At 38.2% G+C, this 26,968-nt stretch overlaps 1 protein-coding gene across 4 annotated transcripts in view; it reads right to left on the bottom strand.

Annotated features, from left to right (window-relative positions):
• Nucleotides 1-26,968, bottom strand: part of mob2a (MOB kinase activator 2a) — a 102,621-nt gene that overhangs the window by 4,488 nt on the left and 71,165 nt on the right. For 3 of the 4 annotated variants that reach the window (XM_088340923.1, XM_088340922.1, XM_088340921.1), the window contains exons 2-4: nt 15,814-15,974; nt 12,332-12,425; nt 2,218-2,342 (exon numbers count right to left, since the gene is read on the bottom strand). In XM_088340923.1, coding sequence (XP_088197049.1) covers nt 2,218-2,342; nt 12,332-12,425; nt 15,814-15,974 — 380 coding nt within the window. Of the gene's footprint in view, nt 1-2,217; nt 2,343-12,331; nt 12,426-15,813; nt 15,975-23,884; nt 24,081-26,968 lie in introns of those variants that run through there. The other variant, XM_088340920.1, reaches the window with a different exon arrangement.

Raw genomic sequence — 26,968 nt, 5'->3', positions numbered from 1 at the left:
CCGTCTGACAGTGTAAGGGGGAGAAATGCATGATTCTATTACGGCCAGCAGGGGGAAGCAGACACTTTTTTCTTGCTTCATTCTTACAACAGCCACTGCGCACATTAAGGACAAATGCATATGCAAATAAACACACTTAAATGGACAGTGTGTAATATTTAGCGCCTCCAAGTGGTGAGAAAAACGTAATTCATAAAAAAAACTACATTTAACGAATGAGCAAAAATGTTCTAGCTTATACACGTGCATTTCTTAATATGCTCGTAAAGTGGAGGCATTTGCATCTAATTTTACATATCACGGCCTCACCTAGAGGGGGCTGACATAATTGTCTGCCATCTTGCTGCTACGGCTACCCAAAAATCTCAAAAAGGTTTAGCAAAAAAAGAAGTAATATGATGCATCTGGTCACTCAGAGTCTCCATAGTTTTGTTCTTCATTTGCACTTCACCTTAAAGCTACATTTAGCGGTCCAAAAATATTCAGTCACTTTTAAACAGGGGTAAGCAAATTACAGCCCGTGAGCCAGATGCAGATTTTAATTAGGCCTGCCAACAAAAATGGTAAAAATATTTGGATAATATATATAATTGAAATCTAAATTGCTACTAGTACAAGATTGTTGTTTAGGTGCCACTCTTTTCCTAGTGTCCCTGCGTGTATCGCCTGAAAAAAAAAAAAAAAAAAAAAAAAAATAATAATAATAATAACAATAATTTCCTTGTATTGTCATTCTGTGTAACAATGTACACAGAACGAAATGTCGATTGCACCTGACCCGTTGTAGCGAGCCGATGCAGCCGCAGCCAACAGAGGGCGCCGCCGACCACTTTTTAAGTCTTAGGAATGACTCGGCCGGGGCGCGAACCACCGACCTCCCAGTCTCAAAGCGGGCGCCTTACCATCTAGGCTACTGAGCTGGTAAAAAAATAAAAAAAAATAAAAAACATTAATCATTAATTCGTACTGCAATCAAGGACAACATTCTGATAGCTGGCTACATTTTTTTCTGTACTGGTATTTTTGAAAGAATTTATTAATTTTATTTATTAAGATATTTATTAAGTTTCATCAAAAAAAAGCCTGAGCTAGCCCAAGCTTTTTTTTTAAAGCATATTATCACAATTGGTGGTTCGAAAAGGGTCATACTATATTAATTTTCTTTAAATACAAGTGATTAAAAAAATCATTTCATTAAATGGTTTATTCATAGACAAACATCAAACGAAAGACAACATGTTCACGTAGTCATCTGCATGAATATGTATTAATAAATGCAAAAGAGAACTTGACTGGGTCGACTGTGGATAAAAAAAGGAAAGTAGATTGTGAGGGCTGCCGCTTCCACGTAGAAATTGGAGTACTTTTTTTCACTGGAATCCGAAACAATTGCACCTACCTAATTTGCAAAGATATTGTGGCTGTTTTCAAAGAATATAAGATCAAGAGGCACTGCCAGACAAAACATGCCAACTACAAAAACGAACGCTGTGGTAAGGTGAAGCTACTGCAAAACAAATGTTTTATGGGCACAGAAGCGCTTTTTCATGAGACCCTGCAATCCAATTGAAATGCTACAAGCTACGAGCTATGACAGACCTGGGCACTCCGGTCCTGGAGGGCCGTATGTTCTGCATGATTTTTGAGGTTTCTCTGATCCAATACAGGTGATTCCAATCACCAGTATCGTTAACGAGCACTTGCTAGCTTGCTAACGAGGTTATAATTTGTATCACCTGAGTTAAAGAAGAGCAAACTTCAAAATCTGGCAGGACGTATGGCCCTCCAGGACCGGAGTGCCCAGGTCTGAGCTATGAGGTCGTGGGGCTGATCATCAAGCACTGCAAATCTTTCACGGCGGGTAAATTCAATAAAGACAGTTCAAAGAATGCCAGGCTGAATAGTCAACCCTTCACATTTTTAGCTTAACAAATCTGGACCACTTTCTGAAAAGTTTGCACATCCCAGTATTAGTGTATTTTTGCTTCTTAATAAAATCAAAATATTTTGTTTAATGAGCAATGAATAATACACAATGATCCTTCAAGATCATTTATTAAGATATATCAAAAACTTTTTCAAAAAAACCCAATTTGTCTTTATTGCTTGTGTGATGCAGCTGTGTTTTGGCTGGGTACCCTTTGGGAAAGTGGTTATAATCTCAACTGATTTTTCAGGTAGTCAAAATAAAAAAAGATCACATGAACGTATACTGACCATATTTTGTAGGAAATACTTCCTCATCTGTGACCAGTTTCTGGCAAAGACTCATAACAAGGTCAACATATTGCGGCGCAGTACATTTTGTCTTCTTCCCCTTCTCGTCCTGCCAGTAGTAGACTCTGGACAACAATAACGAGAGAAGAATGAGTGAGGTCAAATAAAAAAAATAGATAAACAAAGTGCAAATGAAGTCATAATGAATCATGACAATGTTTTTTTAAGAACGTTTGTATGAGTCGCTGAAACACGCAAATGTCTCTGGCAAACACACTCTGCAAAGATCAGAAGAAGCGGCAGGTAGGTGATCTCAAAGAATTCATTCATCCGCTGCTCACAGTGACCTCATTTGGGGAAAACCCGGTACCTGCCGTCATGTATCAAACTGTCACGTTATCACAATAGCTGACAGGAACTTAGTCACTACATGACACAATCATATTTAGATTGTTTGATTTATTCATATTTTTGTTTATTTGACCCAAATTTGATCAAATGTAAACAATCTTGCCATGGGCACTGCCTTGGTTCTTTGGCCCAAATCAGTCACACTTAAATAATCAAATCTTCTAAATAGGTATTTTCATTACAGAAATGAAACCATCACATACGTTGCCAAAACTACTTTACAAATTATTTACTGGCATTTTGAATTCAGAAATTTTACTTTTGCTTACTTAAAAACCTCAATCCAAGACGTATCCAAGTAAATTGAAAGCAGTCCTTGAATCATTTAGAGGATATGGGCGGTTTGGGTCTCTTTTGAAAGGTAATATGTTTTGTCCAAATCTAAAATAATCACTTAAAGTTCTACTAACATTGACTAATCTGAGATAGAACACACAGAAATAGGTTTTTATTCTCACATAATTTTTTTTTCTTGTAATTACATGCCTGAAGATGAGTGTAGCATGGGCTGATTAGTTGGAAAACAGGTGAGATAATAGCTTGAAGCCTTACCTGGTACCTTGTCAAATTTGATCACCATCTAAAAAACTAAACATTGTATTTTACACATTTTTCTAAGGGTAAGTTAAGGCTTTTCCAAAAGCGGCCATTTGGAGACGACCAGTTTACAACACAAAATGATTTGCAAATGTGTATTTTATTTTGGCAATTCTTTTAGAAATCGTGAAAGAGTTGTAAACATTTGAATTTGCCTCTATCACTATTGTGCACGTAAAAATGGTGCGTAAATATGAATCATTAATGGCGTATCCAGCTAAAATCATGGCAAAGAAACACACCAAGTAAACAAATACTTGTACACTTTTACTACTTGAACATTACTTTTTATTTGTATTTCAGTGTCTTTTTTTTAGATTTTCCAAATAGCGTAGCTTCAGATTTTAATATGTTGAATAAAAGTTTGTTTTAATCACACAATTCAATGACTTTGTCAAGTTGTACAAATATTTCTGCCTGATATTCCTGTAAATGTGTCCCCCAGCCCAATGGTGTGGTGTCGTCAACAAATAGAGTAAATTTTAAAACAAAATGATACGTGATTAGGGGCAGCACGGCGGCGCAGTGGCTAGCGCGTGTGCGGCACAATTCTAAGGTCTTGGGAACCTCCTGTGTGGGTTCAAATCCAGCCAGACTTACTGTGCGGAGTTTGTATGTTCTCCCTGTGCTTGCGTGGGTTTCCTCCGGGCACTCCGGTTTCCTCCCACATTCCAAAGACCTGCATTTCAGGTGGATTGGCCGGTCCAAATTGTCCCTAGGTGTGAATGAGCGAGTTGTCAGTCCCTGTGTGCCCTGCGATTGGCTGACAACCAGTTCAGGGTGTCCCCTGCCCACTGCACGATGATTGCTGGGATGGGCTCCAGCACCCCCGCAACCTTACTGAGGATAAGCGGTGCAGCTAATGAGATGAGACGTGATTACTCAAGTCATTCATTTATATAAAATAAAAACAGTAAAGTTCCTAACACAGACCCTTGAGGGACTCCACAGCTAATACTCATAAGACTTAAATTGATATCACCCATCTCTATGTAAAACAGCTACTTCTCATTTCATTGTAGCATTATTGAAAATATCAGTTTAGCATTTTGAGCACTATAAAAGCGCACCGGATTTTAAGGCGCACGCCCCCGAAATAGTCTGTCATACACTTTTCATAAATAAGGTGCTCTGGACAAGGCACATTGAATTAAAGCTACATTAAGAGCTACAGTGTTTGTTTGTGTATAACTGTTGAACTTACTGTATACGTTGATCAGACGAAATATGTCGCTGACAAAAATCTCAAAACATTGTATGCAACGGCAATCGAACCTGGGTCGCGGCGCTGAGAACGCCAACATCTAATTAATAGACCACTAATGAAACAGATGACATACGAAAAGACATTTGATTTGATCTCATTTGCACACTATTTTATACTCACAGTGCCAGAAACGAGTGTTAGAATATTGAGAAAATGGAAAGTTGTCCTGAAAGATATGAACGCACTTTGCGTTCATTTATGCCTTTTCATATGTAATCTAAAACACTGGTGGTGTGGTGTTTAAGTGACGGCGCTCTTTCCACAGTGACCCAGGTTCGATTCCCGTTGCACATGATGTTTCGCAATTATGGTCAGGGATGTTTTCCGACTGACAAATACAAACACGGGAGTATACTGTAAAACTTCGAGTTAAGACACGCATAAAAACTGTATGCATTTACAAATGTATCTACCGCGGTATAAAAGGCACGCTTTCAAATTTCTGGCAAAGTAAGGGTTTTTGTGCGGCTTTTAATCTGGAAAATATGGTAATTTCTAATTTTAAAAAAAGATCACATGGATCTTTTCCATACACATTGAATATTGTAACCCACACATTTATGAATGACAGGGTTTCCCAACGTACTTAAAAGCCTAGCAAGGCACCAGACTTTTGTTGCCCCTCAACCACGAGCTCAATGAACAATAAGAAGCGACCACTGTGCACTGCACAAAAAAAGTCAAGTCAAGTCAAATTTATTTATGTTGCCCTTAATCACAAAAATGTCTCCAAGGACTGCACAGAATTACAATGACACAATTACCTGATCTTAAACCAAAAACTGTTTTTCTAAAACCTAAATGGTGGCACTTGCGCAACAAATGGGAACACTTTCTTCCTAAAATAGTACTGAGCAGTCTTTGGGCAGGGGCACTAAAGCCAAAAAAAAAAACAGGAAAGGATGGGTGGGTCCACTTCAACGTGACGAAAAACATGGAACAATATAGTCACCCTCCACAAATTGTGTTTTTCTTTCATTTAAGAAACCGACAACACAAGAAACAGAAACTAACAAATGCCTGATATTGTAGTCCAGGTGTGGAAAAAAATACCGCCAGCAAGCCAGATCAGGCCCACCAGGGGATTGAATCTGGCCTGCGAGACAACACAGAGCAGCACAGAAAGTGTGTAATGTTTGGCCACTAGATGGCACTGTATTGTCTAATTAAGGGGCCTCAAACCTTTTTGAAGCCGAGACCTACTTTTTTGTTCCCAATTAGCGCAAAGCATTTCTGAAAAACAACTTATCACATTATCACTATGTCGTTACTATGTTTTTCACGGTTCACGGATCCCTTAACCATCAGGGTCATTGGGGCACCACTTCCTGAAGTGCGTCTTGGGCAGGTAAAGCCTGGTGGCACCGATCCCTCTCCTGGCCATTTTTTTGGGGTAGAGATTAGCAGGAGAAGCCCCCTGACTCAGATACAGCACTTTCATTGTTTGGTCGCCGTTGTTTTTCTGAGTGAAGCAACATCACGCTCTTTTGAGATGAGCCGGATCTCAGCATTGACGGACAGTGACGTTTGTCAATACTGGTACTGGGGGAAAGCTATGATTTTCTTTTGAAATAATGAGTATCACACCTTATAAAAAATTTTGGTTTTTAAAACATTGCTAGCCAAGTTCTCGTTCTAAGGAAAAAAATATTACAGAAGAACACAATCAAATAGTAACTGAACATTTATTTTGTCATGATTCCTTTTTTTAACTTTGAATAACAACCATTCACATATGAAAGCTTTTGAAAGAGATGCCATCACGTAAGACAAAACTACCTCAACAAGAAAAATGAGTTATGTAAGAAGTTATTACCAAGTTAATTATTGTAAGTAGTAGGGTTGGACTCAGGGCAGCAACTAACAATTATTTTCGTAATAAATGAATTGTTTAATTATTTTTTTCAATGAATAGATTAATCAGATATCTTAATGACGTTTTTAATTATTCAAATACTGAAGTTTTGGACTGAAACAATATTACACAACAACAGAATATTCTATAATATTAAACAATAGAGAGATACAAGTGTCAAATAACTTCAAATCAATGTTTTTTTTCCTGAATGAATGTTTTTTACTACTGGAAGAATTTAAATATTACACACTGTCCCTTTGAATATGTCCATCAGATATCACAAGTCTTCAAACCCTCAATTCAGAGGCTTTCTAGTATTTTTTGCTAATTTTTGTCATTTTTGCTGCTTTACGTATATTTTATACGTTCCTTTTTATACTATTGTACGTTTTGTATATTATTGGTTGTGAACACCTGTGCGTAAAAATTAATCACCAATTGTGTTACACATGTTTAATTTTGGCCCCGATTTGAATACACATTGAAAAATTTTATACATTTATGTTGGAAATTTCATTGCCTAACCAATGTGTCAATCATCATGCGAATCTGTTACTACTGGCTGAAGATATTCGGACATACTGGAGGTGATCTCCCTTTTATCAAACAGGCCTACCTACATAGGCTAATGATGACTGTGGATACTGGTGTCAATTGAAAGGTCAGAGGCAAACTACCATATTAGGAATAATTTTACGAGTCCGTTTATTTTCAATGGCCAGTTTTGGAGCGAAAAGAACAAATTGCAAGAAGGAATGTCAAATTAAGGAAACATGCTTTTAGGCAGATTTTCTTTAATCTGTCCCCATTGTTGTGTGTTTTGGGGCAAATATTTTACAAGGTTGGATTCTATGGATTGTCCTGGATGTAATAAAGCCATTTTTGCGTACATTCAACGAATTTGATGACGGCCAGTCGGCGTAATTGGTGAGCTATGGTGGCTTTATAGTTTTAGGGCATCTTCTTTCAGACTGATCGTATTTCTGTGATAAGTATATTCTAAATGGCATATCTTAAATCATAAAGGTTTAAGCTTTCCAATGATATGTGGCATGACATATTTCAGTGAGTGATGACATCGTACAGACAGATATTTGTTTATCATAAGTCCGGCAGCCTGATGGAACGTTATGGGGTTAACAGCACTTTTGTAAATTTAAATACCGTATTTTCCACACTATAAGGCGCACCTAAAAGTCTTAATTTTTTTCAAAAGCTGACCATGCGCCTTATAATACAGTGCGCCTTATTTATGGATCAATATTAAATCGTAAAGTCTTCCAACTAACTTGCAGCCGCCGACTAGATTTTCCCCCGAACGCCAAGTAGTCCGCGGTGTATGCTGGGATTTATTTACCGGCGTTTCATTGGCTAACCAATGTGTCAATCATCATTTGAATCGATCACTATTGGCTAAAGTTATTCGGAGGTCAAGGGGCGGATCCTTTTTATCATTTACAGGCTGGCATAGGCTTAAGCTGTAAAACAAAGCCTGCATTTGGCCGAAAAAGATGTGTCAATCATCAGTTGAATCGATCACTATTGGCTAAAGTTATCCGGAGGTCAAGGGGCGGATCCTTTTTATCATTTACAGGCTGGCATTGGCTGAAGCGGCAAAACAAAGCCTGCAATTGGCCGAAAAAGATGAATGCGTATAGCACATGGTTGACGGCATACAGAAAGCATTTTTTTACTATTCTGTATTTGTAAATATTTTATTCTCCTGGATTTACTAAACTCACGGATATAAGAGGACCATGGCTGCACATTATTATTGAACACGACTTTGGTGAGCTACTTCGGCTATATATTTTTCCTGTATCTTGTTTCAGACTGAACTCGATGTTTCTGTGATAAGCGGTGCAGATAATGGATGGAATGGAGTGACTATTTTTAAATCAAACTCAATTCCAAGTGTTTATTGTCATATGCACAGTAAAGTTGCGAGCGAAAATAGAAACTAAGGAATGGTTGGCATTTCTTGAATCCCAAGACTTTAACCTTCCGAATGATGGAACAATGCATTTGAGTGACATCGTACGGACACCGCATCCGCACGTGTTCTCGACACGTATTTGCGTCTTTGCAAGCTTTGGGAATGTTAAGGGGGTAATAAGTTTGACTGAACTATCTGACCGTTTTGTCGACGTTCCCATTGTAGCGCCTTATAATCCTGTGCATCTTATGTATGTCAAATATAGGACCAAAAACTATTTTTTCGGGGTGCGCCCTATAAGCCGTGTGTCTTATAGTGCGGAAAATACGGTACTTATACTTTTCAATACGTTTTCATACTTTTAAGTATTATTTTCTCTTTTACATTTCAGTTTTTTAACTTCTTTTAAGTACTTTTTGATTCTTTTTAATATTTTTCAGCAGTTTTTTCACGATTTACATTTATATCTGCTTTCATTTTATGTTTGGCCAAGCTGTTCAGGGCAGAACACATTAGGGGGAGTGTTGGACACAGATGTCATGCAAGCCCCCGCGGTTTCTTGCTTTGTTTTTATTTGTAAGTATAGCATGAAAAGGATGAAATTAATAAGAGAGGTTCTTTAAGTAAAGTCCAAACACCAATTCACACCCCAAGAAAGAGAAAAACAGAATAGTTTATTCAAGCGTGTTTAGGGTATGCACATACTTGCAACATCTGTGTACATTGTTACAAAGAACGACAATACAAAGGAAATTATTATTATTATTATTATCAAGGATGCACCGACTATGGCTGCAATCACGGCTTTAAGCCAGGAGATGGTGGGAGAGAGTAACACATTTTCAAATTCCGTAAAGCTCCTTTAAAGGCCTTTCCAAAATATGATTCTTACGTTCCAGTAGTTTGCAATTCATTTTAATACTTTTTCTTACCTTTAAGTACATAAAAAAAAAATCAGTTTTTAACTTCGTTTGAGTACTTTTTCACTAAGCTTCAATACTTTTTTCACTTATTACATTTCAGTTTTAGTACACTTTCACATTTTAACAACGGACAAGTACTTTGTCACACCCAACAACACTTTTGTATATTTGTATACGTTTCAGTACTTTTCAATATATTTTCAGTTTGTAGATCAAAGCGGCGCTGCCACGAGCGGCTGCCTTTTCCAGCAGCTGCCCAATTGTTTTATTGTCTGCTCCTATCTTCGGTGTTTTTTCTTCCCGTTTTGACAACTACACTATGGATTACTTCTATCCTATGGACATGGGTTTTAACGCACAAGAAATGCGTGTATTTCAACTCCTTGCCCTGAGGAATTCTCGTGCCGGCGTGATGAAGGGGCCCATGGTGGAAGAAAAGCCGAAGCTAGCGAAGCGGCTAGCGGCGTTATAAGTCTTCGGTACCATCCGTAATCATGGTAAATGCGAACTCACGACCAAATAAGATCATCGAGTGCTTTTTGAAAACATCGAAGCGCACAGGGAGCGCAGTTGCTGTGTTTTGCGGAAACGTGGCTCACGTTTAGCATTCCGGAGGCTAACGTGTAGCCACCCGGAGCCACCTGGAGAAATCCGGCTTCAACGTCGCTAAACAGAGACATGAAAGCCGGGGGGAATCGGAGAGGAGGCGGACTTGCACGAGGTGGTGTATCCCTGGATTTTCACAAAGAAAAGATTTCCATCTGCCGCAGGAATGTCGAACTTTTGGACTGGCGTGACGTCATCCACTCCGCTACAAGCACCCTCGGGCATCATGTTAATCTGTTAATAAACAACGGGGTAGACTGCTGGAAGTGTGAATTTCCCTACGGGGATGAATAAAGTATATATCTATCTATCTATCTATCTATCTCATTTTTCTTTTATTTAGATTTCGGTTTTTCAACTTCTTTTGACTACTTTTTCCATACGGTTAACAACTTATCAGTACTTTTTCATACTTGACACTAGTTTAGACGAAGGAAATCTGAGGTGAAATATTTTATGAAATGAATCTTATAATGTCAACATTTTCACAGTGTGTTAAAACTTCTTTACACCACAACAAAGGAAAAACGTCATATTTTGGTTATTTATAGCTAGTAGGGTATCATAATTAGTTGTCCGGTCTACTTGATATCTACCGATGGTGGCTGTGGCACAGTGTGAAATGAGTTTGAAACTTGTGTAGTCTTTAATATTTGACATTTTAAACGTTTTCAAAAATCTCTCTTGACTGAGAGGTAGAGTCATGACAAGCTCACCTTTCACAATAAACAGGCGCCTCAACTTGGCTTGCTTGAGTCTTGTGGGACTGAGTACAAGGCGTGGAAATTCATATTCAGATTGTCCGGTTTTTCCAGTGTGCAGAATACACAGGAAGGACAAATAACCGCTCTTTAAGACAAGCACGTGCATGCTAAGTTCGTTCCCCACCCTGACAGGGTAAACTAGTTGGATAAATGCTTAGAATTAGCTGTTGCCCCACTGTTAGACGCGATAAACTGTCGTCCAGGGGACAATGACCTTTGAGAGGCGCCAACCGCCGCGCAGTTATCATCAGACATTTAACGGCAAACACTCTTCTTCCTTGGTGGGAAATCAAGGTTGTCAAAAATATTTTACGGTCGCAGTTAAATAAAACAATGTGTACTTGTAAAAATAAAACGTTTGCCCACCTATCAAGAAAGAAAGAATGGGGGATTTTCTTCTATATTACTGACTCCTAAAAAGACGGCAGACTTTAGACCCAGAACCACCATTGTTGCCTTCCTGCAACGCGATTCCAAGGTTTTATTTTGTAAAACTGACCAAAGAAATTGCGTAGTCTCACTTAATTTCAGGTGCGTTAATATTGGGGCCAAATAGTTTGAGGCTCCCACCTTAATATGAAAGTTTATTGTTAGTGCAGCCCTTGAGAGTTTGATATGGATCCGTCTTTTGTGCTAATTAGGTAGGCAATACTCAAAATTGGGAAAAGTTCGATCACAAAAAAGCCAAAAATATACAGTGCAAGCGGTGTAAAAAAACAAAAAAGAATCAGCCCGCAAAAAGTTCTGTCTGTAGTGTGCTTTAAAAGCGGTATTTAAAAGTCAGTTTGCTTGACTGGACGTTTGTTCCTATTAAAAGCTTGAGATGGAGAAAAATAGAGAAAGAGAGACTGAGAAAAAAAAGGAAGTGCATGTAACTTATAACAGGTTTGATTTTTTTCTAATTAACTCCAAATAAGTACTTTTTTATCTTTAAAACAAATTTTGTGCAGAACAAAAAAAGATATCTGAAAATACCAGAATGTTTTTATCTTGTCGAAAACCTGATCCGGCCCTACTTTAGCTGGACCCTAATTTTGGTAGCCCCCAGGTAAATTGTATTTATGATACATGTGCTATGCACAGCAGTGCTGTCAAACATTGAAAATCATTTTTAGAATAGATAGTTTAAAAATTCAAGTCATGTCATGTTTATTTGTATAATCATAAGGAGTCTCAAAATGTATTTTAGTAGCATTTCAGAGCGCCATTTTGAAGTCGAAAGTGGTTCTTAGAAAAAGTAAGAAATCACACACAATACCCGTTACTGCTGCAAAACTCCAAAAGATGCCAGTAATGCACCATGAATAACCAAGGATCAATTGTCAATAGAATGAGCATTGCTTGGTTTTAACACTATAACTTACACTAGAAGTAATTTGTTTTTTTTGTGCTGTATGTCGTTAACTGTTGCATTTTTGCATTATTTCATTTATATATATTTGTAAGTTTTTATGTGTGAAGAGTGCAACTCCAAAATGGTATTGCTATTTTTTGCGGACACTAGATTTATAATAATAATAATAATTTCCTTTGTATTGTCATTCTTTGTAACAATGTACACAGAACGAAATGTCGATACACCTGACCCGTTGTAGCGAGCCGATGCAGCCGCAGCCAACAGAGGGCGCCGCCATTTCACCAATGTTATAAGTCTTAGGTATGACTCGGCCGAGGCGCGAACCAGCGACCTCCCAGTCTCAAAGCGGGCGCCCTACCATCTTTTAAGGCTTCACTTTTTATCCTATTACTCACGTGTTGCATGCTGTCATGGCTTGACAGCTGTCGCCAGTGCAGAACTCTGAGATGGTGCTGTACTGCAAGTTGATAAGATTGAAGAATGTAGTCGCTGCAGGAAGAACAAAAAACATAAACAAAAAAAAAAAAGATCAGTTAATGCCAGCGTGAAGTAATTTGCTGTAAATAATTATCTTTTAATAATACTTATTGACGTCAAAACAGGGAAGAGGCAGATTAGGTAATGACATGTTGGTCCAAGTATGTGTAAATGGCATTTGTGAGTCACAGTCACAAGAAGCACAAAGCTAAGAACTAAATACAGCCACAAGCCTTCAAGTTTTATGAAAAAAAAAAAAAAAAATTTAGTGGTCAGCGTAGGCAAGCACGGTATGTCAAAATAATAAAACATGTGAACTGAAGTAAAATGCCCAAATCAGCCTTATGGTGGTTTTATTTTAGTTGCAAAAAAAGAAAGAGAAAAAACACAGTGTTTATACTGATGCCAAGTAAAAGGCAATATACGCCGAAAGCTTAATTATTTGCTAAATTTACAGTGCCATGAAAAAGAATTTGGCCCCTTCTTGATGTCTCTGTTTTTTGAATATTTATCACTCGTAAAAGTTTAAGATCATCAAACCAACTCTGACATCACAGAGAAACAACCCAAGGAAATAAACAAGCAGTTTTGAAATGTTGATTCATGTTGAAGGCCAAAAAAGTAAAAACCTATCTGGCCAAATGTGAAAAGGTGATTGCCTCCTGAACCTAATTGCTAGTTGGGCCACCTTTGGCTGCCATCAAATGTTTACAATAATTGGAATTAGTCAACCTTGTGGAGGAATTTTTTCCCTCTCTTCTTGGCAAAATTTTTTCAAATCTGCCATATTGGATGGGTTTTCTCGCATGAACTTCCCTGTTTAAGGCCACACCACAGCATCTTAATTGGATTTAAATCCGGACTTTGACTAAGCCACTCCAAAACCTTCATTGTTTTATTTTTTGCATTTCAGAGGTGGATTTGCTGGTGTGTGTTAGACCGTTGTCCTCGAGTTTTAGGGCATGAACTGATGTCCAAATGTTCTCGTACAGGATCTTCAGGTAAACACCAGAACTCTATTCTGTCAACCACAGCCGATTGTCCTGGCCCTGAAGCAGCAAAGCAGTCCCAGACCATCACAATGCCACTACCATGCTTTACTGATGGCATCATGTTCTTTTTGTCAAATGCTGTGCCATTATTTTGCCAGATGTAACGGGCTACACACCTTCAAAAAAGTTTTATTTTCGACTCATCAGTCCACAGAGTGTATCTTCAAAAGTCCTGAGGTTAATCAAGATGTGTTTAGGCATATGTGAGACAACTCTTTTTTCCTTTGTGACAGCAGTGGTTTTCCTTTAGGAACTCTCAATTGTTGGCCAGTGTCTTTCTTATAATGGAGCCATTAACACTGACCTTAACTGAGGCCAGTGAGGCCCATATTTCCTTGGTTGTTTTTTGAGGTTCTTTTGTAACCTTCCGGATGAGCCATTGTCGCACTCTTGGATAATATATTTGGCCGAACACTCCTGGGAAGGTTGGCCACCGTTTACAGTTCCCTCCATTTTTGGATAATGGCTCTGAAAGTAGTTTGCTAGAGCCCTACAACCTTGGAAATGGCTTTGATACCTTTTCTAGACTAATAGATTTTAATCAGTTTGGTTCTCATTTGTTCCGGAATCTCTTTGGATCGTGGCATGTAAATTTTGTAGCCCATTCACCTTGTTTCACAGCTTCAATTTAAGTAATTTCTTATATCAACACAGGTACTGACAATCACTTTCTGGTAAGGCCTGTGAAATTGAACTCAGCTTTCCCAAAACTGTGGTTAGTTAGAGTTACTTTGTGATTTGACTAGGGGTTATTACTTTTTCACATAGGGCCCAGTACGTCTGGATTTTTTTTGGGCCTTAATAAATGGAATCAACATTTTAAAACATCCTTTTGTATGTCCTTGGGTTTTTGTGTGATATTAAAATTGGTTTGATTATCTGAAACATACCTGAGTTAAAAATATGCAAAAAATAAAAAATAAATTAAAAAGAAACCCAGGAGAGCAGGAAATATGGCACTGTATGCTAATCACGGGTAAGCCAGCATTATAACATCCCATGTCAGGTTTTACCTGCAGGGCTTCCAGACAAAAAGTGTTTCTTAGTAAAACCTACATATCTTACTTGAACGTGGCAAACTGTCCAACCTTGCCATGTGACTTTTGTGCGTTGTGACTCAATCTTATCTTGCCGCTGAGTGTTACTGACCGACACACGGCTATCAAAACTGCGTCAAGGTTGTTAAAAACTTTAACAGAAAAAGTGGCTAAGAGAAAAAGAAAAAACGAAATATCTTTGACAAGTCCAAACGTGTGACCTTTCAAACTTCCCACAGAGAGAATGTTAACACTTGGAAACAAGTTTTAACACGTTTTCCCCCGTTTCCCCTTCAAACAGCACCATATTAAATGGCTGAGGAAAACAAGAGGCAGGAAGATGAACACAATAAATAAGAGGATCAATTCAACAGCCTGTTGTACTTTCTTAAACAATTGCAGAAACAATGTCAATGAGGGCAAATGCGAGGTAAAAAATTTACCAAAACGTACACAAGAACGACAAGCAAGTGACGGTAATGAAACTGTGAATGATGTTGCTAGGAAAGTGCTAAATACAGCAACGTCTGGATCATTTTAAAGGCTTGGCTACGCTCTGCGGTTGCTGCACCTCCAACGTCTTCTGTTGGCTGGCATTATCCCGTTCTACTGTTTTGCATTTCCACAAAACCATCTGTCTTGTCTATTTCTAACCAATATGAACATAATGTAGCACTTTCTTACAACATTGAACTAAGCCTAGCAGAAATTGCTACACATTATTGATCCTCGACCATAAATGACTGTAAAAACCTATAAGAGCAGCTTACATTTGAGAGCTGAATAGCAGCAGGAACCACGAGTTCCACCATACTATCTAGAACACCTAGTCGGTCTATCCCAATTCTAACACAGTGTTGTGATTTGATGAACAAATCAGGAAGTAGAGGAGGTAGAAAATTGTCCATTTTCGTTTATAGCCAACAGTGATCTTTTAGCGTTGGCTGAAGAAGTTATAAAAAGTTCTGATTTGTTTCACGTTAATGTCACCAAATTATGAGTTCAGCACAGGTCAATTTCCTTTTCAATGGGCAGTTAAGAAACATTATAATAATTTGATTGTCTTTGAGTTTCTTGAAAATATGTAACTGAAGGTTGCAGAGATGGCTTGGGACACAATTAAAAATAACTTGATTTGCTTGAAACAGAAACTGTCAAATAATTCCACAAAAATCTACTATGAGCACAGATGTAGAAAATCATTTTCCCAAATGATTCATTTTCTGAAAGCTTTATTGTCATCATATAAAAAGTAACTGATTAATTAGGAGGCTAGAACATACTATTTAAAAAAGAATCACTATCACTTACTGTTGCTGGCCAGCCATTCGTGGAGGTCTATCTCTCGGGGTAGAACCACAAGCTCCTTGAGGTCGAAATCCACCACTCTGATCTTTGTAAACTCTGGCTCTAGGTATTGCTTCTTCTCTTCTGCTGGAGGCTTCTTTCCATTTGGTTTTGTCTTTGACTTCCTGTCAAAACAGAAGACGAAGAAAAGGTCATTAAGATTTTACACTGCATGTTCATGGGGTTCTACATTTTTGCGGTATTCAATACTTGCACCGATTCCAATGATTTAACAAAGACTTCAAGAAAAAGAAAGAAAATACAATATTTGGGAAAATTGGCAGGTATTGAAATGAATTGGTTTTAAACTGCGCAATCAACATGATTCTCATTCACAAATTTGTAATTAGTTAGAATGCAACTTGATCATAGGTGAATTCAATGGAAATGTAAAAACATCTAGATCTAGATTATTTTAGGGATTTTACAAGCACTTAAGAATTTCTTATGGCAGTCAAAGGAAAGTTCGTTCCTTAGTACAAAGTGAGTGATGAAATTTTACAACAGTGGATTCACACCTAAGCAGAGACTAAACAAAGAGCCCTGTGTGTATGTACACGGCCTTTCACTCCAACCTCCAACCTGATGCCACCTCTGAAGCCGCAGAGGGCCATCCCCAGTGCTTTGTACTCCCATTGCTAGTTTTAGCATGGCTGCGTCACATCACACATTCTGTGGGCTACAACACACCTTAGTGCTGTGCAGACAGTACAATCTGAGGTCTAAGCTTGATGATATAATGGGACAAACAGAAGCCGACTGTAGCTGCAAACAAACAAACCCTATTACGTCCAGCAAATTCGAATTAAATACAGTGTAGGAACCAAAATAAAAGCTTTTCTTTTTCACTGCTAACACTTTGCTTGACCTTAAGGGCCACGAAGACTAGGCCAACAGTACAAACTTTAAGAGTGTGACTGTTCTTACCATTGTGTCCTCTAATAGTTCACAGATGTTGCAGAAAATAGCTTAAGTAATTATTTTTGCAGAAATCTAAACCCAATTGTTCCCCAATAGTACAGTTCTAATAAGAGCACTAATACAGGAATTTCATTTTTTTCTGTAACACTCAAACTTCCACTTATGGACTGTATTTGGATATTGTACTGCAGTGTTTACAGAGGCAAGAGAAGGGGTCCTTAAACCCAAAATAGAGACATATTTAGTAATAAGGAAGGATAAAACAGAGTCAGGATCTAAGGCAGATGGAGTGAGACTAATAAGGTGGGGGACTTATATCCATGGGAACTGATAAACAGTAAGAAAACATGACAGGACTGCAGAGTTTGAGGTCTCTTGGCAAAAAGTTATTTGTAACATGAAGCAATGCTCTGCTTTACATTTCATTAAACATTTGTAAAATTAAAAACATTTTCTGCTTAAAACATATTTAATCTTGATGTTACAGATTCATTTTCTACATACTTTCCCTCTATGAATCAAAGGACATGAGTGTATTTTACTGTGAATATTATTTTCTAGTTTTTAAGCATTTCTTCTCCCTTCTTTTCTTCATTGCCTTGGCGCTAATATTCTAAACACAAAGTGACATTCTAAAATTCTCTTTCACTTGTGATCACACTGCATTTCAAATAATTCCCTGAACTGCTAACTGCCTAACTTCTCGTTAAAGCTTAAACTATTAAATATACAAAGTCAGAATGAGGAGATCCATAGGACCTTTGGGTTTTGGGCTTCATGTTTCATCTTGTGAATGTGCTTAAGATAGCAATGACTTTATAAGAATGACACTAAGTCCCCTACTTAGCTTCAGCTCCTGAGAAAATTTCATTTTTGTTCATTTGCTGTTCCCCTTTTCCGTTTTCCTTTCAGAAATGTTTTCACAGCTATTCTGTGCGTCATATTTCAATATTTTCCATGCAAACACACTCTCCCCATTTAGCAAGTTTATTTCTGTGAAAGGGGGGAAGTGAATTTCAGGAGCTGTTTGTTTTTTTGGGGATAAATAGAACCTCTTCAATGCCAAAATTCCCCCTTCATACGTGTATGTTTGCCCTTACTACACGCACAGCCTGTCTTCGGTAAGGCCACTCTTTGCCATAAAAGGCAGTTTATGCCCGTTTAGTCTCACCAGATCAGGGCAGACCTCATGACCAAGACCAGGCACAGGGAACAGACGTCCGCAGCCTTTCTGGCACCATAAGGGACAGGTCAAATCTTACAAGTCAAGAAAACCTGGTTTGACCTGTATGGGAATGCAATGCAGGAACATAAAGATTCTTCCCACGAGAGAAGAAAAGCTCTTGTTTTTTGTAAAGACTGTGAAAAGGAAGCAGAAACCAGGAATGGCAATGATATGCGGCAATAGGGTTTGTACCATCAGGTGATATGCAGGTCATTGCAGACACCGCTATGCAATGACTGACCTGGCAGCTGTTCAACTCCATCTGTTATGCTCTAACGTACCCCCTTTCACTTTTGCAAGCAGCAACAGGACACATTGTGAAGAATCTCTCTGCAGCTCTTGCTTGGTCAACAAATAGAATAAATGAATATAGATTTTGGCAATGCATCTCAGCTTTACACATAAGCATGTTAATAAATATACACTGGAGAAAGGTTTTAATATTCTTCGTAGTCCAAATACAGTATAGAGTATTTTCACTGAAAATGTCAAATGTTTTATATCAGCCAGTACAACAGTTTATTGAGCACATAAAGCCTTTCAAATCGAACTGGTTCAATTAATATCAAAGAACCGATGATGATATAGGAAAACCATTGGCCATATTAGTATTAGCGCCACAAGCTCAAACAATTGATTTAATTACAATAGACATACTGTGTCAAAAAATATACACTTGCATTTTGAAGTCCACACACTGAAACAAGCACCAAGTTATTGGTTCAATATCCCTGGCAATTCACACAATTTAACACACAATATACCCACAAGCACCTCTCACAGCAAAACCAGCCGTTCATGACAGCTGTGTCCTGCACATTATAATCTATGTCAGAGGAGTCCTCAAGAAATGTCCCCAGCAACCAAGTACTGAAGGGTCAGAATGAGTTTGTTTGCTCCCAGCAAACATGCACAGAAACGTCTGTGTGCAAAACCAAATATGTGGACAATTAAACTACTATTCATCCGAAGCTGTAACAAACTACAGACGGTGCCCTACATGCAAACTAGGTTCCGGACCATCGTAAGTTTAATTTGTTGGTAAGTTGCTTCAGTTCTATATTTTGTATGTTCATATAAGTCCGTTTAAGGCTCGTATAAGTAACCTGTATTGTTTTATACTGAACAATAAACATTTAATCAAATAATATAGCCTTTAAAGATAAATAAAGTTGAGTTTAACTTACTTGTGGAAGATGGGCTTCAAAAGTTAGGCTACTTCCTCCCCCGTGGTACTAAGTGGGATAAAAAAAGTGATCCAACAATTTTCTCAACTGCATCAATCTTTCTTATTCCACTTTCATTTCAAAAGAAACTGCTCGCCTCTTCCTTTCACTTTACAACAGCCATATTGATGGATTTTCGAGATATTAAACAATAAAAACGTCAAAGTTCTTAGCGCGCTAGAGATTCAATACACGTAGTATGTTTACAAACGAACTAGGAGGTAGCAAATGGATTTCTTCTTCGGGGTGGATGCTGGGAGACCTCTCACAGCGCCACACAGCAGAAATAAGCACTACAGTACTGTCCCGTCTAATCAGAAAAAGGTGCACACAATACAAAATCTAACAGCAATGTCTGGATATTTTTCGACATCACGAAAAAAATGTATCTACGGCTTTTTGTAAGTCGACTGGTTGTAAGTAGGGGAGTGTCTGTACATTCAAATCACGCAGGGTGACTGTATACTTAAAGTTTCTTGCATAGATCGAATGGTTCAAACGCAAATATGTGCAGACAGCATACACTGATATGGATGCTATCCATAGGTTTACCCCCTCCGTTTCATATGGTTGGATTGTAGCCCATTTCTCTCACACACTATCTAACTCGCCTACCAAAGCACTCAGTTTCAAGTGGTAATCACATTAAATTCAATTGTATATAATTCTAAATTCACTGTATCGAGATATGCACCAAATAGTTCTCTATTGAACAGTTAAAGAATGACCCCGACTGGGTGCCACAATAATTATACAGTTTTAGTCTCATTACAAATGCTACTGCAATATTCAAGGACTGACAAACAAATCTATAGTAAGGTTCACACTGCAGATTTGTGTGAGAGCGTTCACATTTCCATCTTAATGTTACATGTATGCGACTTCATCTGCCCATGTGAATGTGACAACTTATACTCATGGGCACAATAGGACACGTGACGACACACGCAATGCACTGATGTTTGTGGAAGGACTCATCGACGTTAACAACAGAGCAGTCCCCCCCAAACATTAATTAAATCCAAAACCTCGCTTTACCCAATAGAGTGCTATCTCCGTGGTGGTATTTGAATTTAAATATGGTTACCTAACACTAGGATACTATCGCTTTAAGCATGAACTCGAGCGACAAGTGATTCCGCGATGCATGTTGGCCGATCCGTTACGGAAACAAATAAGTGTTCATCTTCCATAAATGTGTCATTTAATGACACACGGTGTTTTCGTCCACTGTGGTTGTTGAGTTATAAGCTTCCTCCCACCTGGTTGAAGGCAGAACAGTGCCGCCTATTGATAAAGTGCAGGTCGCATAAATGCGTCTTGACTGTTCACACAGCAGTTGCATTCCAAAATATGTGATATGGATGAGATTTAGAACCTCAAAAGAAAATGGCCTGGATTTGGTGTGAAAACAGCAGATATGTACCGTTCATACGGACTTTAACAGATCAGATACAGTTTGCGTCCATGCAATAAAGTTGAATTTCCCTGCAGTGTGAACATAGCCTATGTGACCCACAAGTGAACTGCCACAACAAGCTTTGTCTTTTACAAAAGGTAAATATAAACCAATGCACTTTGCAGTGCTTTACAGATCTTATTTTACCACCCGTTCTAAGCAAGTACAGTATTTGTTAGAAAAAAAAAAAGTTATTCTGCACTCCAAAATTAACAGTAGGCCCGGTCACACAGCCTTTCACGGGCGTATCGAGGCTAAATCACGGCCAGAAATTTCTGTCCGTGAAGCAGACGCTGTTGGACGCTTTTGAGATCGCGATACAGACGAGATACAGCCATGCTTTACACGCGGTAAGAAATTCACACGCGGCTGGCCGCGTGAAAAAGTTTTGCGCTGCTCAAAACTTTAGACCACGGGTAACCGCGGGCGGCACAGCGATGCAGCCGCGGTTACCAGCGGTAAGGACGCGGAACAGTCGCCGGCCAATTTTGCACATTTTCTACCGCGGGCAAAAAAAATTAATAAAAAAAAATAAAAATCGCAAAATTTTACCCGCGATACAGACGCAAAAGGCTGTGTGACTGGGCCTTAATGGGGCAAAAAGACAGCAAAGCTCCTGCTAAAGTTTCAAAAGCATCTTCTTCAAAATGAACTCATCACTTAAATTTCTGTGTGGACTAGATAAGCAGCAAGAACAAACAGAAAGCACAGCTGCCACCACTTCATCAGGACCATCGCCGTGGGGGTCAGCAGCACTGTAAATTACTACATGATAATAGTAGCCAGGGAAGGAGCCTAAATGTGCACACATTGTTTCAATTTAACTTCTACTGTCCTGGCTCCCATCTGGGGAAAGGCTCTTAGCCTGTGTTAAATCCCAGCTAGTGTCTGATTGGCCTACCCTGAACAGTATGCCATTACTATAATGCAGCCTCATCAACATTACAACACCTCAGTGTGACAGGAAACTGTGTTCTCAGTGCGTTAAAACTGGAATTGCTTAGCATCTGGAACAGCGAAGTTGTTGGGACAAGGTTTAGTTTGGACCCTGACTAATGCTGTGGTCGGACCGACAGTGAGCTGGGCGTTTCTGGTGTTTCCATATATAGGCAGCGCTTTTCACGCAAGACCACATGCTGATTTGAAGAGAAAACTTAAGTCTTTTGCCCATTTTGGTGTTGTGAACTTTGGGGTCTCGCGTCCCAAACGAATTCGCATTGACAATCTACTAATTATGTCATGTACGGGAAGAACACAAGTTTACATCCTGATAAAAATTTTTACTGAGAAAATTTTAAAAAGAAGATTAAATTATTAAGTATTTTGACAAAAATATAATACAAATGATAATTACAAATATAAGTGGTTAAACTAAACTTAATTGTCTTCATAATAACCCATCAGTTTTCAATACGCAGCAAAACACAAAAACCCTTTATTGTATGTTTATTAAATGTGTACTTTTTGTATACTCGCAAGAAAAGGTTTTCAAATCATGCGAAACATTAACAGACTATCACCACACTAGCATAATACCCCAAAGTTGTAACTGTGATTATCTGTCTTAGTTTAGGCTTCTCCGGTGATTGTATATCAGTTCACAAAACGCAAAAGTTTTAAAGCCGCAACCAAATATTCTCTATTAACGTTTTTGGGTAGATTATTTGGTATATTCACAGTGAGGTTCTTCCAGCTTGTAGGGAATTAAATTCAATACTTTTTAGGACTTTTTTATTGCCTTTGAAATAAAATGTAAAACCAAGTGAACAATAATAATTTAAAAAAAAAACACACACCAAATTGAAACAAAACCCCAAAATATTTCTCACACACACAATACAACGTGCTTCCTACACATTACCTGGCACAGCGTTTAGCCATGTTGACAAATGTTTGTCAGAAAACCAATTGATTAAATTTACACTTTCCCATGTTCGAAAGTAAACATCTGTGTTCAAAATTAGAATGTGTATTGTGGGCTAATAATGCAAGACATACGTCTGCTCTAAAAGGTCAGAGTGAAACCAAATCCCCGTTTTGATAGTTCCATTATTGAGATCACGCAATGTCACCAATAAATTAAATTGGTGAATTATTAAAAAAAGACAATTGAAAAATGTTACTAGATCTTTTTAGTTTAAACACATATAAATCTTATGTGTTCCCATTTTTAAGACTTTCGAAAAGACATTTTCAGCCAACTAAGGCCTTACTTTTTAGAATAATGAATAAAATGCTTTTTAAGGCTTTTCAACCCTGATATCAAAAAGACGTACATTAAAGCTCAATCCCCTGCATTATTTCAACATAATGAGTTGTAAAAGGAATGGAAAATTCCACTTAATTACTGGCTACATTCTCACAGTCAAACAGGTTTACATAGTATGTTGCCTTTTGTTTTGTTTGCCCCATGCGTTCAAAATAATCAATATTTCTTACTGTGTAACATCTTTACATGACACAACCAGGCTAAATACACAAGGAGAAAACCAGGTTAAAAGTCTCTATTAGCTTTACAGTATTTGATTAGAGATTCACCTTGCTGGTTTGCTGTGTGTCTCGTGTAACCATGACATGCAATGACAAATGAGATCCCATCTGTGGTATTCATGGTCAGAAGTCTGATTTAAGGTGATAAAAATATAGTCTCCATCAATTGTCACACATAAAATGTGGGTCAAGTGGAGAAATGTGACTTGGGGCGCGTAACACGTTGGCTGAAACGGGGACGTTGTTTTCCTCAAGGTAGCAAAAACAACTTTCATGCAAGAAAGGTTATTTACACGGATAGCTTTGAAAGTCAAAGTTTAAAAAGTTAAACGCTTACGTTGCAATGCTTGACCAAGGCCTATAAAGGTAAACTTTTTTAACATAAAATTTTACTACGTGTGCAGAAGTTTGTCGTATTTAATCGCAAGGAAACTTTTGCTATCTAAAGATATAACGTTGTTTTTATTTGGGTTGTCTACAGGAAACTTGGGCATTGTGGAGGACACATCAAATTGCTTCTGGGTGTAACGCACTAATTATTACTTGTGTATATACTCAGACGCGGACAATATTTCCCAGGCTGCAGCGGTATTCGGATAACGTAAAAAAGGCTAATCCTACAGAATTCAACTAAGCAAGAAATTCCACACGTAATAAGTGAAGTGCCAATGAATGCAGCGATTTTCACAAGAAAAGCGATTTTTTTTGTTTTACCTTAGAACTTTCCCGACCGCTTGAAGCACCATTTTGCAACTTAATCCGTTTTTAGAGTTTCTCTGGGCGTGCATCTCGGTCTTATCCCCGGAGAAAGAGCAATAGTCGCCGACCATGGCTCATATCGGGGAAGATATTTGGCACTTTCGGTGCGTTAACGCAACGAGTCTGGAGTTCACTAAAACTCACTGAATGCAACTCTAAACTTTGTCGCCATTGCCCGCCTCCTCGTATGATCTTCGACCAATCACAAAAACCCTAGTGCTCTGTGGGCGTGTAGTGGTGATACGGAGCCCTTCCCACGTGGACGTTGCTTATGCTTCAATCTTTTGTTTGAAATGACGATGCTGGATGCAACAGGTGGCGATGCAGTGAAATAGTATTGCTGTTAATTAAATTAATTCCAAGAGCGTGCAAATATATTTAATACACAACTATGTTTACATGCATGCTTGTCATTTGTCACACTAAAGGCATCACAAATATCATCAGACAACATGTTTGTTTGTGGCGTTTTATGGCGGAACAGCTCAACAAAACAACATCAATAATTTATTAACTCATGGGCCTACCCAGCCCGTCTTAAAATTCAACTCAAGAACCCCTAAAAATATAGCATTTTAAAAACTCATAATAAAGAACAGGTTAGGCTTGAATGAGAAAAAGCTTGATTAAAAAAGGAAAACGAGAACAACGCAGCGTTGGAAATACTCCACTGCCTTAAAAGGGTTCAGTCCATTTCATCCTTCCCCCTTCCACTTAGCCAAGTGGCTGAAGTTAAAAACATCCAATCCAGAATATAATTTAAGATGTTTTATGTATTATCTCCACATCAGTTAACACAATTTACATTTTAATGGTTTATTTATACACCATTTACTATTAAAAATCAAAGTTATAAATTGATTCTGATTTCTAATCTTCTTGATAATAAAATAGCTTATGTTTAAGAACACCGGGGACTGATTCTGTATTACTTAATAAAATGACTGATTTCATATGTTCAATTACTGAAACATGTTTGGATGAGGTTGTTTGTGGAAAGGGAGAGCGATAAGACCCTCAGGGGGCTCAGCACCCCCCTAAGCACTTAAGCTAAAATTGCCCTGAATTAACTAAAGGAAAAAGGAAAGTATTTGCACAAAAAAAAATGAAATATAGTAATACAAGACATAAACATGTGCCCAAAGCTTTTAATCACGCTTTTAAAGGGACATATTGTAATATTTAGTGCCTCCTACTAGTTAAAAAAAAAAAAAAAAAAAAAAACTTTTCAGTAAGAAAAAAAATGATTTGCATACTAGGCAAAAAATACAAAAACTATCATACCAATGATAATTTCTTTTACATAAAGGAATCATTACCTCGTAGTCGCCGTCATGTTATCTGCTACACAATGATTATTTGGCACCGATTTCCCTTTGAATAAGACAACAGGGCCCTCTAGTGGTCAAATTTTACTCACTGGGGCTTTAAGCTATTTCATTTTTGTCCTTGCAGGGAAGACCTATTCAAAATCAAAACAAGAAAACAGCACCTTACCCTACAAAGAAAATTTAGAAAACAAATGACATTTCAAACCTATATTAGTATTTATAGTATTTTTAATCGTGACCCCTATAACATACAGAGTTTGGATACCTTTTTCACGGCCAAATTCAAGCACTTATTATGGACTTTCAAAGCCACATTTCCAATTTGTCCAGTACCATAAAAAGAAGAAATACGGTGAGAAACATTGCAGACATAGATATACAGTGTATGCGTTTTACATATACACTTTTTAATCTTGCATTTATCCAGACGTAGTATTTTTAGATTTTGAGTAATAAGCAAATACTGGACTGTCTCAGAAAATTTGAATATTGTGATAAAGTTCTTTATTTTCTGTAATGCAATTAAAAAAACAAAAATGTCATACATTCTGGATTCATTACACATCAACTGAACTATTTCAAGCCTTTTATTATTTTAATATTGCTGAATTTGGCTTACAGCTTAAGAAAACTCAAAAATCCTATCTCAAAATATTAGAATATCATGAAAAAGTATACAAGTAGGCTATTCAACTAATCACTGGAATCATCTAATTAACTCGAAACACCTTGCGAGGGTTTCCTGAGCCTTAAAAACACTCAGCTTGGTTCAGTAAACTAAATCACTGCTGATCTGACTGCTGTCCAGAGGACCATCATTGATACCCTCCATCAGGAGGGTAAGACACAAAAAGAAATTTCTCAAAGAGCAGGCTGTTCATAGAGTGCAGTTTCAAAGCATATCCACAAAAAGTCTGTTGGAAGGGAAAAATGTGGCCGGAAACGCTGCACAACCAAGAGAGATGACCGCAGCCTTAACAAAATTGTGAAGAAGAGCCGCTTCCAGAATTTGAGGGAGCTTCAAAGACAGTGGGCTGAAGCTGGAGTCCAGGTATCAAAAGCCACAGTTCACAGACGTGTCCGGGAAATGGGCTACAATAGCCGTATTCCCATGGTCAAGCCACTTCTGAACTCAAGACAACGGAAGAAGCGTCTGACTTGGGCTATGGAGAAGAAGCACTGGACAGTTGCAGAGTGGTCCAAAGTCCTCTTTTCAGACGAAAGCAAGTTTTGCATTTCATTTGGAAGTCAAGGCGCCAGAGTCTGGAGAAAGGCTGGAGAAGAGCAAAATCCAAGTTGCTTGAAATCCAGTGTGAAGTTCCCACAGTCAGCAATGGTTTGGGGAGCCATGTCAGCTGCTGGTGTTGGTCCACTGTGTTTCATCAAGTCCAGAGTAAATGCAACTGTGTACCAAGAGATTTTAGAGCACTACATGCTTCCATCTGCTGAAAAGCTCTATGGAGATGAGTATTTCATTTTCCAGCATGATCTGGCACCTGCCCACAGTGCCAAAACCACCAGTAACTGGTGCACTGACCATGGCATCACTGTCCTTGATTGGCCTGCTAATTCCCCTGACCTGAACCCCATCGAAAATTTGTGGGGTATAGTTAAGAAGAAGATGAAAGACACCAGACCTACAAATGCAAATGAGCTGAAGGCCGCTATCGAAGCATCCTGGGCATCAATAACACCTCAGCAATGCCAC

Source organism: Urocampus carinirostris, chromosome 7 (genome assembly GCF_059441175.1).
Source record: "Urocampus carinirostris isolate Australia breed hairy pipefish chromosome 7, RoL_Ucar_1.0, whole genome shotgun sequence".
Lineage (NCBI taxonomy): Eukaryota > Metazoa > Chordata > Actinopteri > Syngnathiformes > Syngnathidae > Urocampus > Urocampus carinirostris.
This window is presented reverse-complemented; position numbering and strand designations above follow the sequence as displayed.